The sequence below is a fragment of the Ictidomys tridecemlineatus genome, chromosome 2, assembly GCF_052094955.1.
Source record: "Ictidomys tridecemlineatus isolate mIctTri1 chromosome 2, mIctTri1.hap1, whole genome shotgun sequence".
NCBI lineage: Eukaryota > Metazoa > Chordata > Mammalia > Rodentia > Sciuridae > Ictidomys > Ictidomys tridecemlineatus.
In genome coordinates, this window is record NC_135478.1 from 24,465,496 (window position 1) to 24,484,390 (window position 18,895).

Sequence of the window (18,895 nt, forward strand, 5' to 3'; positions counted from 1 at the left end):
TGATTCTGCATTTTACATATTTCTTTGTTCTCTTTCCAATATGATTTTACTTTGATTAATATAAAGAACTAAAACATTTCAGTTCCTTTATCCCCAAAATTAATTCCCATGATAACAGGGTAGAATTGGCAAATCAAGCAAACCCATTTCCTCTGACGATACCTGTACCATTTAACTACATACTTGTAAATAGGACATTAAAAACCATTTTGTGGCTAGTACTCTGTACAAAGCCAATTTAGCTTCAGATTAAACCTTCAAGCCACCCTTAGAAATTCACTTGGAAGAAGCACACCAACAGTGGGGCCTGATGTGGCTCCAGCCTGCACACCTGGCACAGCCTAATGAGCACCAAGGACCTCTTGAATGCCCTTCAGAAAGCTCCATTACTTAGCATTTTTGTTATCTTTCTGGACACTCTCCTATTGGTGAAAAACCAATTAAATGCAGCAACTGCATTTTTACTACTACTTTTAAACTCAGCTCTATGTAAAGGAGGAAATATTTTTAAAAATTTATGCTAATGTTCAACTAGAGTCCAGAACTCATATTTTTCATTATGAAATATTTAAACATACAGAGAAATATAGACAACACATTTAACAACTACGCATTGGACTATTCTACCACCTAGATGTAGCAAATTTTAATGTTGTTTTTTATTTGTCTTAAGAAAAACTCATAAAAAAACAAACATTAAAGGTGCAAATGTGCTATATAGAAAATATTTTGTATATTTTCAAACTTTATAAGTATGGTATCAATGTGTCATGATGAACTTGTTTTTTGGTTCACCATAACATGTTTTAGTTTTAGCCATGTTAACAGACATGATTCTAATTTATTCCTTTAATTTCATTGGACATGATTTAATTTATTTATTTAGGATTTTGTTCTTATATGATTTCTTCTAAGTAGATCTCAACTCAGCCCTTCAAAAGAGCATATTCCTAAAGACAATCAAGTCAGCCTGTAAGAATTAGTCTTGTTTATTTGTAATAATTAAGTTATTTCACTTCTAATAACATAAGGATTAACAGGGAGATACTTTTAAGTTGAATCATAACCAGTTAAACTATTTCACTAGAATAGTTCCATGGTGTAGCTGAGCATATTTTATGGCTGTAGAATAGCCATGTTTGATACTTTGGTCATACCAAAAATCTTCGGAAAAAACTTTTTTTTTTTTTGGTCTAAAATATAGTTAAGTGGATTCCATGGTTTTCAACTAAGAACCCTGACCAATATAACAGAATTCAAGCATCTTTAAGGGCCTCCTTAGTATGTTTCCCTTCTAAAAGCATTTTAAAGCTCCACTTTTATTTAGTTATACACCCAGAAATAGTGTGTGAGTGAGAAGAGTGAGGCCTAGCATGTCTTTCAGTGCTACTGAATTCCTGACTTTTGCAGGAAATTTTGAATTCTCTCACTTCTAGTATTCATAATATAAAAGTGAGCATGAAGAGTGTCAAGAGTTAACAGCAAGACTCAAGGAAACAGGATTTATTATATAAATAACAGAACAACATGCATTGTAAGAAAATGTAGCCTGTCATCTTGGACATGCCCTAGAATATCTCCTGTTACATATAGTGCCTATGGCAGAAACAGAAAGAGGCATCCTTTGGGAAAACAGTTACTAACTTTCAAGATGTAAATATGAAAGGGCTTGTGACAGTCTCCAAACACTCCTTGAGTTTCCTTGTAACAGACAAACTAGGTTTAACTCCTGGCTCTACTATTTGGTAGGCATGCAGCTACATCATTGGCAAGTTAACCTCTCTGGTATGTAATTTCCTCCTCTGTACAATGTGGTTAAATAGCACCAACATCTTAAGGTGAAGGATGAAATGAGATACACATGTAAAAAACTTGGCATATGACAGTTATAAAATTAGAGCCCCTGTGGCACTTAGAATGTTCTTGCCTTAGAGAACATGCTTAGGCACTTCAAATGCAATGGTCAGGTCTCATTCATATGCATCCCAGGCATCTAGTACAACTGATATGTGTTGCTCAACAAATGTTTACTGAAAAATTGAATTTGAAATAATATTAATTAACATTAGCTAATTAATATAATAGTAATAGGAAGTGTTTATGTGCTTTGATATGCATTATATATTATAAATCATAATAATAACCATATAAGGTATTTACTGCTATGAAATTAAGGCTCATAGAGATTCAGTAACTTGTAAAATTCATGTAACTCATAGGTGATGGACGGATGGAATCCATATACAAGCCCATGCCCCGAAATGTTATGCTCTTCTCATCATGTCCTGCATAGATGAGGCAGCAGGTGTCAAAAGAAGGTGACAGGAGTTGGATCTTAGAGGATGACTAAGAATCCATCAGCACATAATAAAAAGGCATCCCAGGAAAAAGAACCAGTACATATAGAGTGGAGTGAAGAAGCACAGTATGTTTGGTTTCAATAAGTGTTCACTATGGCATGGAAGGAGATTCCAGGACAGGAGGCTGGACAGGTGGTCTTGGGCTAGTCAATACAATGAAGAACAATGTAGTGTTTATTGGTCGGTGAACTGTGCAACTGCATGTTTTTATTTTGGGGTCACTGAGAAACAGCTTTAGTCAGACAGCAGCATGATCAGAGCTATGCTTTAGAAATTCCCGGCCAGCAGCCACAAGAATGAGAGCCATGATAAGGTGGGAGGATAGGTAGAAAAGAATGTTAGCCATTTGCCGAGTCTTTGCCATCTCAGAGATTCTGGCTGTCTCTATGTTATTTTTTAACATCTGTCTTCAAGCGGTAGAAATCGTAGCTCCATACAAACTGGGTCACATTTCTGATTGAGGATACATTCTCAGGAAAGTTTCACCTGGTTTAAATACCTGGTAGTGCCAGAACTCAAGCCACGGAGAGGATGAGCCTGGTTCTTGTTCTTCCCTTTTCTTTCAGGCTGTGATGTAACCACTTTTTTTTTTCCTGCAGACCTTTGTGGACAATCTGAAAGGTGCCCCACATGCCCTCAAGAGCCCAGTCCCTCTCTGCAGAGCTGGGTTTCAGACATTTATTTCTGTTCTAGTGATATCTGATTCCTTCCTTCTCTTAGACCCTATCAAGACAGTCACTATTTTTGTACTATTGTATAACGATATTTAAACTCAAGTGCCTATTTATCTTATCTTTTACTCTTGTATTAATATTCTACAGAAGGATACTCAAGATTAGAACAAATTCTCAGCCCCAATGTTAAGCCTGAAAAAATATACTATTACAAAATCTGTTTGGGTAAATTCTCAAAACCAAGAATGGATAAAGTCCTAAGTCTTGCCTTTCAGAATCCCCTCACTGCAAAATGAATAAATCTGCCTTGTCAGATTATAAATGTCTTTGTTTTTATTTCTGCTTAAATCATGAACAAAAATTTACTCAAGAGGGGAAGCTGGGACAATATTAAGTTTCACAGCCCTACACAATAAGGAAGGTAACCATAACTGGAGAAGAGAGTTCATAAGTACATCCACATATACATATAGACAATTGATTTTCAACAAAGATTCAAAGTCAATACAATGAAGAACAGTGTAGTGTTTATTGGACATCCATGTGCAAACAAATTTATCTTGACCTCCTATCTTAACCAAAACTTAATCCAAAATGGAATAAATGTAAACCTCCTTTCCCTCTCCCAAAAAAGCTTCTAGAAGAAAACACAGTAGAAAACTTTGCAATCCTAGTTTAGCAAAGATATCTTAGATACAAAACCATAAACTTGATCCATAAAAGACAAAACTGGTAAAATGGATACCAAAATTAGAAATTTCTGTTCTTCAAAAGATATTATTAACACCCCATTAGGATGGACACCATAAAAAACCAGGAAATAAGAGAGTGGTAAGGATGTGGAGACACTGGAACCTCTGTATACTGTTAGTGGCAAGGCTGTGAAAAACAATATGGAGGTTCCTCAAAACATTACAATCAGAATTACCATGAGGTCCAGCAATTCTATCTATGGGTATAGACCCTAATACTGAAAGCAGGGACTCAGATGCCCATATTCATAGCTGCGTAATTCACAAAGGCTAAACTGTAGAAGTAACATTGACCAATGGATGGACAAGCAAATTGTGGTATACACATATAAAGGAATGCAATTCAGCTTTAAAAAGGAAGAAAATTCTGACATATGCTACAGCATAGATGAGGCTTGAGGGCATTATGCTAAGTGAAACAAGGAGTCACAAAAACACTGTATGAATCCACTTACATGAAGCAACTATAGTGGCTGAATTCACAGAAACAAAGTACGGTAGTGGCTGCCAGGGCTGGGGAAAAGGGAAAGGGGGAGTTATTGTTCAATGGGTAGCTTCATTTTTGCAATACAAAAGAATTTGGGGGCTAGATGGTGGTGATGGTTGCACAATAGTATAAATGTACTTAAAATCTGTGAACTTAATAATAGTTAGGATAATAAATTTTATATTAGGTGTTTTTTAATCACAATACAAAATAGGAAAAAAAGACATTGCTAAGAGAATAAAAAGACAAATCAGAGCCTGGTAGAAAATATTTGCAAAATATATTCAACACAGTACTTGTATGCAGAATTATGTATTTTTTTAAAACTTTCAGTAATAAGATATCAACAATCCAATCAAAATTTTCTTTTACTTTTACCAAATAAGTTGTATGCATGGCAAACCAGCACATAAAAAGAATCTCAGTACCATCAGGGCCCTGGGGTGGAGCTCAATGGTAAAGTGTGCGCTTAGCATGCACAAGACCTTGGATTCAATCTCCAGCAGGGGTGGGGGGTGAGGCATGGCACTAACAGATATTTAGGAAAGACAAAAAGCTGAAACAAACAAAACAAACCATGACAAGATACCACTGGACAGCCATTAGAATGTCTAAAATATTTTTTTTATCTAAAATAGTTTTAAAAAACTGATAATACCAAGTTCTGAAAAGCATGCAGATCAGCTGGAACTGTCATAATGGCTGATAGAAATGCAAAATGGAGAGCCACAGAGAATATCTTATGGGTGATAGACACATTCTATCTCAGTTGTGCTGGTGGTTATACAGCCATGTGAATTTGTCAAAACTCACAAAATTTTGCAACCTTGGGTTATACCAAAAAGAGTGATTTTTTACTTTGAATCTATCTCAATAAATATATTCAAAACATTTGAGGATTTTACACTTGTTTGTTGACTGCTATGAAATATATTGCTGTAACAAAAACAAAATAAATATGTTCAGCTATTTCCTCAAAAAGGGGAAAGAAAATATGGCCCTGATTGAGGTCTTTGGAATTGTCCATGGTTTTTGACTTGCACACAAGGAGCCAAATACTTAGAACAAATTTATGATATGCTAAGCATGAAAGCTAAATCTTGATCGGAACAGAGAGAGATATACAATTTAAAGCACAGGCTTAATTCTTATTGGTACTAAAAGGCTATATTTATTCAAGCCATGTTGACAAAGTGGTGCAGTTTGTTTAAGATACTCTGCAGCACTGAAAGCTTAGGTTAAACTCTAATTTTGAAGAGTAAGAATAGCATCAGTCATCAAATGTTAAGCTGCTTCTTTTCAATTTTTAAAGTGATTTTGTACCAGGATTTTGGAACATTTTGGCAAATAGCCTTAATACAAAGTATAATTACAAAGAAACCTTTCAGTTTTTAACTTGAAGCAGCTACTTAGAATCAACATGAACTGTTACTTATGTGATTACATAATCCTTAGCACCCATAAAGACCACTGTTTATTAGGCCCTGGTTTCAGAGGACTATACCACCAGTGTTTCCAGTCCTGATCCCAAATACAAAAATGTCCACATGCCAATTCAGTGCTACAAGCAGTTCCTGAGCCTTGGCTCCACTGAGTGCTGTTATTTTAGAGCCATAAAGACAAACAGTTGCTAAATTTTATTTTAAATAAAGCACTGAATATGCATTTCCATTTCTTAAAAAAACACACAAGAGAATGTATGTTAGGGGATAAAGCAAAGAGAGAACTATTTGAAGAAAGTACATTTTAAAAGAAAGACAGGTCATTTAAAAAACTTGAACTTTTTAAATGTCTGAAGAGTTAGGATTTTAGATGTGGAAAATAAGTTCTAAAGTATACATTATCCCTTCAATATTACCTAAGAGAATTCCTTCATTTGCTTTTTCAGTAGCTAGATGCTGCTGACCTTAGGATATTACTGCCAAAGGAGGTGAAAAAAATTACAGACGCTGTACGTGTTTCTGGAATCATGTGTGGCCAGAGTGTTTCCTGTTCTCTGCCAGGGTAGGGCTAAAAAGAAAGGCCCAGTGAACCCAAGAGCACTATCAGGTAACTCCCTCCCTCCACCCTACTGCCCAGGGAACCAAAAGAGAAAAAGCCATTGAGCCTTGGATTAAGCCTGAAGTTGTGTTGTCCTTTCTAAAAAACGCTGCCCTGCCTATCTGAAGAGGATTTCTCCCCATCCTGAAATGCTCTAGTTAAGTGTAGCCTGGGGTAGGTTTCTGGAGCCCACAGATGTGTTTCCAGGGCAGTTCGGACTAGAAGTAGGCCTTTCTAGTCACTGGTCAGCAAGCCCTGTCTGTTTAAATCCAGAGGCAAGGTCTTTTGTTTACCCCAAGAAAACATTTCTATTTACTTACATGGATGTTTTCTAACTGAGAAATAAAATGAAAGATATCAGGTTGGACATATTTGCCAAACAAACAGAATAACAGATCAAAATGCATTTAAGTTAGGATACTTATGAACTTGAAGCTAAAATTTTGGTGTTAAGACCAAAGCTTATGAGTGCATCCTTTTAAGACTGGTGAAATAACAGTTGTCACTGAAGCTCTACTGATATAGACTTGATTTCACTATTATTTCTCTTTTGAGGAGATAACCAAGAGTCTCAAAGCATTAACTGATTTTGATTTTTACATTGGTCATTAGCTCAATATTGAAATAAATATTTAAAATGACAACTTTCCAGCCCTAGTCTTTAAAATATTTAATTTGGATAGATCTAAAAATTAACCAAGGGATTAAAAAAATGGAGCAGACATACTTCTTTCTATTCTTTCCACTAAGTGCAACTAAGAACCCTGGACATTATAAACTGAGCAAACATAACAAGACTCTGAAAGGTAAAGAGAAGAAGACAGATCAGCTATGGACCTGTGGCCCAAGGAACAACATGACAGTGATTTCTCTGGGTTTTCTCAAATGTAGATCTGAGCCCTGGAGTTGAAGAAGTTGGCTATGAGGGAAAACCAACAGTTGCACACAAAAAGCTTTCTCCCTATAACCAAGGGGCAATCTAGCAAGACTGAAATCTTTCTGATAATAACCACTCTGCTGCAACCAACTTCCCCGCCCCAGAACTGTAGGCCCATCCTGACCGAAGCCAGCGAACACTTCAAGGGTACTAAGAATTCCACCTTTCTCACTGTGCAACAAGGTATCCCACCACCCCTGCTGGAGTGCTGTCAAAGAAGGTCTAGGTGTCAGAGCAGGCTGGTGACAAGCCCCCTCCTCTGGCAGCAGTGTTAAGTGGAGAATGTATGGTCAGCTTGGACTTCTACCCCCACATGGCAGTAACCATGTTCCCTGTCCCACTGAGATAGTGTCAGAGGAGGCCTAAGAAGAGTCAGGGCTTTTGCAGCACCATTGGCAATGAGATCAGTACCACTGCACTTTAGTAGAAACCTTATGGAGGCTGAACTCCCTTGCCCACCCAGCAAGAAGTCAGAGAAGTCCGGGGTGGGGGTGGGGGTGGGGGGCCTTGAGGTCTATCTCTACCTGACAGCAACAAGGCAGGGCTTCCTTTCTCTGCTGGAGCCACGTCAGAGAAAACCAACTAAAAACAGAAGGTTTAAATAAGCCCCAGAGTCTCATGACATGATACAAAAATATCCAGGCCTCAATTGTAATTCACTTGTTGTAGCAAGAATGGGGAAACCTCAAACTGAACAAGAAAGGACAATCAATGGATGCCAATATTAAGATGACAGAGACACTACACTTATCTAGCAAAGATTTTTAAGCAGCCAGGACAAAAATGCTTCAATAAGGAATCAGGAGCATTCTTAAAACAAATGAAAATAGAAAGTCTTAGCAAAGATACAGTTTTAGTAAGGCAGAAGGCATCAAGAATAAACAAATAGAAAATTCAGAACTTTAATTGAACTAAAAAATCTCAGGGTATGAATGCAATAATAAAAAATCAGGAAAAAAAGAAAGAAAAATCAACAAACTTGAAGATAGAACAGAAATTACCCAATTTGAACAAGAGCAATTTCTTCCAAAACTAAACAAAATACTCTTACCATGTAATCCAACAACTGGCTACCTGGCATATAGCCATATGAGTTGAAAACTTATAACTACACAAAATTTGCTGATAAATTTCAATAGCAGAACCTTTATTTATACTTATTAAAACTTAAAAGCAACCAAGATGTCTTTAGGTATAATAAATGGTTGCACATCCATATAATAGGATATTATTTAGCACTAAAAAGAAATGAGTTATCAAATCATGAAAAAACAGGAAACTGAAATGCATATAAATGAAGAAAGCTAACCTGAAAAAAACAACATACTGGATGATTGCAGTTTGTATGATAATTCCAGAAAATGAAAAGTCAAGCTGGGTGCCAAGGTGCACACCCATAATCTCAATTACTTGGGAGGTTAAGGCAGGAGGATTGAAAATTTGAAGCTTACCTAAGTAAGTGATATGAGTTCTCAAAACAACAACAATAAAAAAATGGGTTGGGAATGTAGCTCAGTGATAGAGAATCCCTAGGTTCAATTCCTAGTACTAAAATAGTGGTTGCTGGGAGTTGGGAGAAGAAAAGGATGAATAAGTAGAACATGGGTAATTCTCTGAAATTATTCTGTATGATTCTATAAGGGTGGATATATGTCATTATACATTTGTTATTACAGAATGTATAACATCAACAATAAGCCCTAATAAATACTTTTGGATGTTGGATGTCAGTGTAGATTCATCAACTGTAATAAATGTACCATGCAGGACAGGATGTTGAGAGTTGGGGAGGCTGTGTGGATGTGGGGTCAGGGGCAACAATGAATCCTGCTTTCTGCTCAATTTGGCTGTGACCCTAACCTGCTCTAAAAAATAAAGTTTATTTTAAAAAATTCACTGAACTGAATGAAAATGAAAATACAATGTATCAAAATTTGTGGGACACCAGCTATGGCAGTACTAAAAAATGTGAGGCACTAAATGCATATATTAGGAACCAGAGGAAGTTTCCAATCATCTGAGCTTTCCTCTAAGAACCTAGGTGTGTGTGTGGTTGGCGGGGGGAAATAAATCTAGGGGAGAAAACAAACCCAAATCAAGCAGCAGAAAATAAAGACATAAACAAATCGATAAAATTTAAAACAGAAATAATAATTAAACAAAGAGCTATTTTGTTATGAAGATAAAGAAAATAGAGAGGCTTCTAGTAAGACTAACCAAAAAAAAAAAAAAAAGGTGGAAGACACAAATTACCTATGGGCTTATTACTACAGGTCCTAAATGCCTCAAAAAATAATTACTTAATGAAACCACAAACAACTGTATACATACAAATTTGACAACTTAGATGAAATGGATCACACTCAAGAAATAAAAACTGTCAAAGACAAATGCCAAATGACTCCTTTGATATAAGGGCAGTAACCAAGGACAGGGTAGGGACGAAGAGCTTGAGAAGAAGATCAACATTAAACAGGAATGAGAGGTGGGAGGGAAAGGGAGTGAGAAGGGAAATCGCATGGAAATGGAAGGTGATCCTCAGGGTTATACAAAATTACATATAAGAGGAAAGGAGGGGTAAAACAAGATAATACAAGTGGAAGAAATGATTTACAGTAGAGGGGGTAGAGAGAGAAAAGGGGAGGGGAGGGGAGGGGAGGGGAGGGGAGGGGGGATAGTAGAGAATAGGAGAGACAGCAGAATACATCAGTCACTAGACCGGCAATATGTAAATCAATGGAAGGGTAACTGATGTGATACAGCAATCTGTACACAGGGTAAAATTGGGAGTTCATAACCCACTTGAATCAAACTGTGAAATATGATATATTAAGAACTATGTAATGTTTTGAACGACCAACAATAAAAAAATAAAAATAAAAATAAAAACTGTCAAAGTGGTACAAGTTTGTAATCCCAGCAGTTTAGGAGGCTGAGATAGGAGGATCATAAGCTGAAGGACAGCCTCAGCATCTTAGTGAGACACTAAGCAACCTAATTCTCAAAAAATAAAAAGGACTGAGGATGTAGCTCAGTGGTAAAGCATCTTTGATATAGATCAGTATTTGGTACAAAAAAAAACTATTGCAATATACAAAATATAAGAGATTACTTGAAAAGCTCTATAAGTATTTTGAAAACTGAATCTGTAGTTTTAAAACTCTCCTCAAATCTGTAGTTTTAAAACTCTCCCCAGGCCAAGATGATTTCACTGAAGAATTAATGCCAATTCTACAAAATCTTTTCAAGAAAATAAAAAAGGAGGGAACAAGTCCTCTTTAATTCCTCTTTAACTGGCTGATATCAAACCAGTTAAAGACAAAGTCAAAACAAGAAAAGTGTTGACCAATACCACCCACAGATGTAAAATCCTTTAACAAAATACTAAGAAATGGAGTTCACCAATTTGTAGAAAGAATTATATACCACAACCAAGTAAGACTTATTCCAGGAATGCAAGGCTGGTTTGATAACCACAAATTAGTTAGATCTATTATATTAAGAGACTAAAGAAGTGGAAAAAAAATCACATTATACTTATTTAGGCAGAAAAAAAGCATGATAAAATTCAACATCCGTTGTTGATAAAACTCTCTGAAAACTTGGAACAGAGAACCTCCTCAAATTGGTAAAGATATTTAAAAACACCCTAAAGTTGACATTATACTTAAAGGATTGAATGATTTCCCCTTAAAACTGGGAACAAGACATGGATGCCTACTCTCCCAGTATTATTCAATATACTGCTGGACATTCTAATCAGTGAAAGAAAGAAAAAATAAACAAAATCAAGGCATACAAATCAGAAATGAAGCAATGCAATTGGTCTTATTGATGACATGTTTGCCTACATAAAACTCCCAAGGAATCTACAAAAAAAACCCTCTTATAACTAGTAAGTGAGCTCCACAAGAATACAAGTATACAAAAATCTATAGTATTTCTACATATTAACACTGAATAATGGAACATCAAAATTTAAAATACAGTACAATTTATAACTGTTGGGGGGCATATCCCAGATGTAAATGTAACAAAAAAAATTAACAGGACTTGTTTAATGAAAACCATACAACCCTAATGACAGAATCAAATAAGATATAAATGAATAAAGAGATGTGTTCATTGATTAGAAGACATAAAATAATAAAGATATCAATATTTCTCAAACTAATATACAGGTTTAATTCAATTCTTATAAAAATCTCTTTTTTAAAAGTATAGACAAGTCTATTATAAAAGGTGTATGAAAATGAAACAATTTTTACAGCTAAAATAATTTTGAAAAAGAACAAGAGTTGGAGGGATCAGTTTACCCTATTTCATGACTTATTACTTAGATACAGTAATCAATATTGCATGCTACAGAAAGAGGGATAGATACACAGACCAGTGGAGCAAAATTTAAAAACCCCAAAACAGAACCACACAGATATGCTCAATTGATTTTTGACATAGATTCAAAAAAATTCAGAGGAGGAAAGATAGACAGTTTTTCCAGATATGCAGATGAAGCAACTAGAAATACAAGGGGAAAAACTAAACCTAAGTTTCATAGCTTATTAAAAAACAGACTAAGAAGCCAGATGAGGTGGCACACGCCTGTAACCTCAACGGCTTGGGAGGATGAGGCAGGAGGATTGTGAGTTCAAAGCCAGCCTCAGCAAAAACAAGGTGCTAAGCAGCTCAATGAGACCCTGTCTCTGAATAAAATACAAAATAGGGCTGGGGATGTGGCTCAGTGATCCAGTGCCCCTGAGGTCAATCCCTGGTATCCCTCCCCTGCCGCAAAAAAAAAAAAAAAAAAACAGACCAAGAAATGACTTGGAGGTTCAGACAGGAGAATCGAAAGTTTGAGGCCAGTCTCTAACTTAAGGGGCCCTAGTCAACTCAATAAAACCCTGTCTCAAAATATTTATTAAAAATAATAAAATACAAAGGGCTAGGGATATAGTCCAGCTGTAAAGTGACTGGGTTAAATCCCCAGTACCAAAATAAATTAAACAAACAAAACGGACTCAAAATGGATCATATGCTTACATGTAAAATGTAAAACTACAAAACTTTTGGAAAAAAAGAAAAAAAAAACAGTAAAAAATCTTTGGGATCTGGTGCTAAGCAAAGAGTTCTTAGACTTGACACCAGAAGCACAATCAATAAATTGCACCATATCAAATTTAAAAACTTTTGCTCTGTAAAAGACTCTGAAAGAGGAGGAAAGACAAACTACAGATTAGGAGAAATGTTTGCAAACCATATATCTAAGGACTAACATCTAGAATATGTGAAGAATTCTCAAAACTTGACAGTTAATAAAAGAAGAAAAATCCAATTAGAACACAGGCAAAAGATAGGAGGGGCCATCTCACCAAAGATGATATTTAGAAGGAAAATAAGCACACAAAAAGATGTTCAACAACATTAGTCATCAATGAATTGCAAAGTAAAACCATAATGAGCTACCCCTACACATCTATTAGGTAGCAAATGGTACATTTACGCAAGAAAACATTTTGGTAGTTTCTTTAAAAAGTAAACATGCAGCCACCATGTGACCCAGTAACTGAACCGTACTCACTTGTGATCATTTTACCTCAGAGAAATGAAGACTGGGGTTCACACAAAAAAGTTTATACCAATGTTTATAGCAGTTTTATTCATAGTATCCAAACTCTAGAAAATTAAAAAAAAAACACACACACACACACAGATATCCTTCAAAGGGTGACAGTCAAATAAATTGTGGCATATCCATATCGCTGAACACTACTTAGCAATAAAAAATGAACAAATTCTTAATACAAGTAACAAGCTAGATGAATCTCCAGAGAATCATGCTGAGGCAAAAAAAAGCAATTCCAAAAGGCTGCATATTGTTTGATTCCACTTAAACAACATTCTTAAAATGACAACATTTCAGAAATGGAAAACAGAATAATTGTTGCAAGTGGGTTAGGAAGGGGTTAGGGACAGGAAGAGACCAGGTTTGGCTAGAAAGGGCAACAGGAAAGATCCTCCAGGTGGGGAATTTTTCTGTCTTGGCTATGTGAATGTCAACATCCAGACTATGATGCTGTTAACTATCGTTCTGCAAGACGTAAACACTGGGGGAAACTGGGTAGAGAGGATAGGGGAATCTCTGTGTGATCTCTTATAACTGCATGTGAATCCACATGATCTCTAAATTTAAAGTTCAACTTTAAAAAGTTAAATCAAACTGAACCTACTTCAGATCTGTTCTGTCATCTGAAATAATTTTTACTTCTAAGAGTCTTCTCTTTGCTATAATTTTGTTGGCATCCAGATGTTAAAGGTTTCTGGTTTAAGGTTAAGAGCTACAAACATTTGCTTGTACCTCCCACATTGGACCAATGTATCAAACAAACTTGCCTGCAGAAATCTCATCAGGGAAATGTATTAGTTCACCAAATAATTAGCTGTTTAATGAGCACTGATATGTTCTTGCTAATATTGCATACTAATTGAGGTTTCTTGGCTTTGTTTTATTATTGTGCAATTCCCTCAAACTATTTCTCTCCAAAGAACTATGGGAAATTTCCTATTTATTTATTTATTTATTCATTCTAATGTGTTATACATGACAGCAGAATGCATTGCGATCCATATTACACATATAGAGCACAATTTTTCATGTCTCTGGTTGTACACAAAGTAGAATCACACCATTTGTGTCTTCATACATGTACTTAGGGTAATGATGTCTATCTCATTCCATCTTTCTTACCCCCATGCCCCCTCCCCTCCCTCCTCTTTTCCCTATCCAAAGTTCCTCTATTCCTCCCATGCTCTCCTCCCCATCTCCATTATGGATCAGCATCCTCATATCAGAGAAAACATATGGCATTTGGTTTTTTGGAATTGGTTTACTTCACTTAGCATAATATTCTTCAACTCCATCCATTTAGCTGCAAATACCATGACTTTATTCTCTTTTAATGCTGAGTAGTATTCCACTGTGTATAAAGACCACATTTTCTTTATCTACTCATCTATTGAAAGGCATCTAGGTTGGTTCCACAATTTAGCTATTGTGAATTGTGCTGCTATAAACATTGGTGTGGCTGCATCTCTGTAGTGTGCTGTTTTAAGTCCTTTGGGTAAAGTGATGCAGCCAATATGGAAATTTCCTCTTTAAACTAAAAAAAAAAAATTAAAAAAAATAAAAAGTCAAACACAAGTATATTTTCATTAATATTTAAATAAAAAGGCAAAGTTCTATCACTTCCCAGCCCAGTTCTGTCCCCAGAGATAATGGTAGTTGTCAGTTTATATCCTTCCAGATTATTTTTGTGTATTTCTTGACATATATTCAGTTATGAGTGATTTTTTTTACAGATAGGATCATATTGTTTATATCATTCTTCAAATTCTTTCTCTCCCTTTAAAATGTCTTGGAAATTCACATGTCAGTATGTTTAGATCTAATTTAACTCATTCTTTCCAACAGCCTCATAGTAGTATGAAGAACTGAGGTACCATGGTCTAATTATTTGCCTGTTGACACAGAACGGTTCCAGTTTTTGCTACTGTTAAGCAATGCAGTCATCATTGAAAATCCTTGCACATACTTCTTTCAGTGAAAATGAGATTATTTCTCTGAGAAACTTAGAAGGAGAACTGGGGCTTCGAAGCATAGCCAACTCTGTCAACTGGCTGAACCTGCAATTGTTCCCTCCCGTTTCTAACTTTCTCTCCTGCCTCTTATAAGGAAGGGAAAGCTGGAAACACTTTCCTCACTTTGCTTGCAGCCAGGGGAGGCCATGTGACCCATGAACAAAAATTTGCTGGGCAGTCTCTAGAAATCTTTTTGCATTCCAGAAAAAAGGGAAAGAGATGACTAGCACTGTCTTTTCCCCTGCCCTGAAGGTGGCTAGTGTTTGGAGGGATTGCAGCCATGTTACAACTTGAGGGAAAGTCAAAAGAGAATCACTGTGACACTGGTCCTGAGAGCAATGAGCTACTAAACCAAAGCCAGCAGCACCCTACTTCTAGACTGCTTATTATATGAAAGGAAGAAACAACTATTGGTTTAAGCCACAGTTAAGTCTGGCTTTCTATTACTTGCAGCCAAATGCATTCCTAACTAATTCAAAACTAAATTACTCTTTTAAAAGTCTGTACTTGCTTTATTTTATCACAAACGTTTATTGAGTACCTATTTCACAAAACTTTATCTACTGAACATTGACAGGTTTGAATGTTTATCCAAGCTGACACATGAAAAACATTTCACATGAACAGAAGGCCATATATTTATTGCCCTTTCAGATTTCCTCCCCCATTATTTTTTCCTTCATATCTTTTGTCTACTTATCTACTGTACTGTTTGACTTTTTCTCATTGATTTAAACAGGAAATTTTCAGATAGCAAAATAACCTGAGTTAAACTTTTGGGAAATTCATCTTTGCATTTTAACTCTATCAGCCAAATCAAACATGACTGTAAGAAATAAATCTTGCATGACAGGTGAGGCTGACAGTGACTGTCATCTCTGAGCGGTGCTACCACCATGTGGCAAAGTGTCAAGAAGAAATTCAACTCATGCAAAACACTATAGCTTGTACTTCATACTTCCTTTGTAAATCTACACTGACAGAAGGGTTTACAGGGTAGTGACATATTGGTGAAATAGGCACCGTCCTCAATGGACACATCTCTTTTGACCCTCACATGAAACTCAAGAGATGGTCACTATTATTCCTATTTTACAGAATAAATGATAAAAGTAATGATTTCAAACCAATTGTTTCTTTCCCACCACAAAACTTCCAAACATTTCAGGCCCAATATTTAAATAAAATATTAATATTAAAATAAAATAATTGTTTACTTCCATTTAAAATAATATAAAATATATCATGCCTGTCTGGAGATATAATATACTTAAGCTAGAAACATTGCTGGGCCTGTTCTTTTTTTTTTTTTTTTTAAGAGAGAGAGAGAGAGAGAGAATTTTTTTAATATTTATTTTTTAGTTTTCGGCAGACACAACATCTTTGTTTGAGTGTGGTGCTGAGGAGCGAACCCGGGCCTCACGCATGCCAGGCGAGCGCGCTTGAGCCACATCGCCAGCCCTGAGCCTGTTCTTATTAATCTGAATAAACTGTTTCAAAATTTCACTCAGGTTTATTGTCACACTACATATAACCAAAATTATACCTACTTTTGAAAGTAAAAATTTTACCTCTTCGACTGAGTAGAATTGTAATGCTTCAATAAGAAGTATCTACTTAGCTAACCACCCCACCCTCAGACAGCAGGTAAGGAATTCCCCTAATCAGTTAACAACCAACCAGTCTGACCCTGGAAAACAAAAATAGGCTATTAAAGATATTTAAAGATTGTTATGAAAAACAATGTAAATATGCTGAAAACAAGCCCTATAGAGTTTGGATTGACTGACTCTGCTTTTAAAATCTTAGCTGTCAGAGGAAAAGGGAAATGTGGCAAAGCGCCTGCTCCTGGAGTCAGGTGGGGGCAGCAGCAGGGCTCAGGTTCTAAATATTTCCCTGCATTATGCACACCTCTCCCAACAAGACCTGAGGATCCTCTGGCAAAGCATCACACAAAGCACTCAATCCACACCGAGTAAGGAGCACAGGCAGCAAGCATCCTGCCAAACCTTTCCTGGGAGAAACACCCACCTGGGTTCCCCACAACACAGCCTCTGTGGCAGAAGGCCAGACCACCCAGGTGCTACCCACATGGACCCCAGGGAGACATGGGCTTCACCCAGAGCACCTTCTTGCAAAAATTTTTAACCTATCTCTAAAACATAGAAAACTACTTGGGAGAGTTTTAATTCTTTATTTTGTATGAAAGAACACCAATCTGCAGACACATCTTTTTACAGTCTACAAAAGTGCGAATGGGTTGACAAATCCCCATCCTGAGGGCATCTCTGAGAGTTCCTTCTATTTCTCCGGTGGCTTGTCTAGGGGCCTCTGCTTGGGAAGAGGCAGTTCAACATTCCTCCCACCCCCACCCAGATTCCTAGTAGGAGACACACTCCTAGCTCACTGGTACAGAAAGGGTGGAAGCATGTGGAAAGAAATCTGACTCTTTTCCAAAGTCCGCTGTGGCCAGGTCAGCCCTGGAGAGGGCAAGGGGCCCTGGAGGGTCCAGGTGTTTGCACAGCACAGGGCAGGAAGAGTGAGGCAAGCTTTAGTCAACAGGACAAAAAAAGCCAGATTGCTTGGCCCTTCAAAACAGTCTGTCCAAGCCTCAGGACACCAGAGGGACACTAAGCAAGGCACTTGAGAGAGGGGGGCACCAAGTCTCTAAAGAGGCAGAGACAAACATAAAAAGAGCAGGAAGAAAACAGAAGTGGGGGACTGGGGCCAAAATCAAACCAGATACTGCAACACAGCACTGGCTGAACCCTTGGTCAGATCTCTGGGAGGGGATACTTCTGGCACCTTAAGGACACCCCAAGTGCTTGTTAGAGTTGGGTCAATAAAGGACTGTGGGAGGGTTAGGCCTTGTAGATCCTCCCAACAGACTGGTGGCCCCCAGACAAGAGCCCAAAAGAAGGTATGGCTCAGCACTACCCCTTTCCCCCCACACACTCTAACACTTCCACAGCCAACTAAATATACACTGACACATGGCCTCACTGTCTGATGTGCACATACATCTGTATGCACAGGTTCACAGTTAGGCATGTAGATGCATATACAGCCTCACTGTGGATGAGTGTTATACACACCCTCCCAGTGAAGGGACATAACACATTCAATCTGCTAGTCAAGTGTTGGGTGGTACAGGCATACAATCACACATACACAAACTCTGTCAGAAGTGAACACACATACAATGTCTCTGTAGGCTCCCACTACTGAACACACATTGCACAAGCTCTTCGACCAGTACATTCAAACCTCTACATAAGATACACGCACAAACTCTCAGCCTGTCAGGCAAACATGCACTCAAAACCTGTTAGGTGCGAGCCCCCCCCCCCACCCCACCCCCGCGCGTGAATGCACGCGGACACACACACACACACACACACACACACACACATCCTTACAATCTCTATTATGGCATGTGCAAACACACATGTAAGTGCACATACTCAACCTGTCAGATGCTCAGCACACCCACAACCTCTCTGTTAAGTGCACACACACCCTTTCCTATGGTTCTGTTAGGTACACACATGAAATCTACCCGGGCACACACACGATTGATCACAACTTCTCTGCCAGCGCATGCACATGCACACTAGCTCAGTCGGCACACGCACACTCTGCTCCAGGCGCATCCCACACCCACGCACCCTCCTGGCCGGGTGCACCCTCCCCCAGGCCGGTGCCGGCGCACACAGTGAACTCCGGCAGCGCGGGTGTGCACACGCCCCCCATCGCAGCTGCCCGCGCCCCTCCTCACCTTTCTCGCCCGCGCCAGGCGCTCGGCCGTCGTCCTCCTTGGGGTTGGTCACCTGGGTGATGATGGCCGGGCCGTCCATGGGTGCGCGGCGCGGCGGCCGCCCGCAGGCCCGGCCCCCCGCAAGCCAGGCGCACCGGGGCGCGGCGCGGGGGGCGCGCGGGGGCGCGGCGCGGGGGGCCGCTCGCCGCCGCCGCCTGGGCGCGCCCGCCGCCCGGCCCCGCGCTCTGGGAGA

General features: G+C 38.2%; 1 protein-coding gene across 4 annotated transcripts in view; it reads right to left on the bottom strand.

Annotated features, from left to right (window-relative positions):
• The window catches only part of Ctdspl (CTD small phosphatase like), a 111,111-nt gene extending 92,289 nt beyond the window's left edge, over nucleotides 1-18,822 (bottom strand). For all 4 annotated transcript variants that reach the window (XM_078038144.1, XM_078038141.1, XM_078038143.1 and 1 more), the window contains exon 1: nucleotides 18,664-18,822. In XM_078038144.1, the coding sequence (XP_077894270.1) occupies nucleotides 18,664-18,742 (79 nt within the window). In that variant the 5' untranslated portion in view covers nucleotides 18,743-18,822. The remainder of the gene's footprint in view (nucleotides 1-18,663) is intronic.
• Nucleotides 18,823-18,895: the final 73 nt, after the last annotated feature.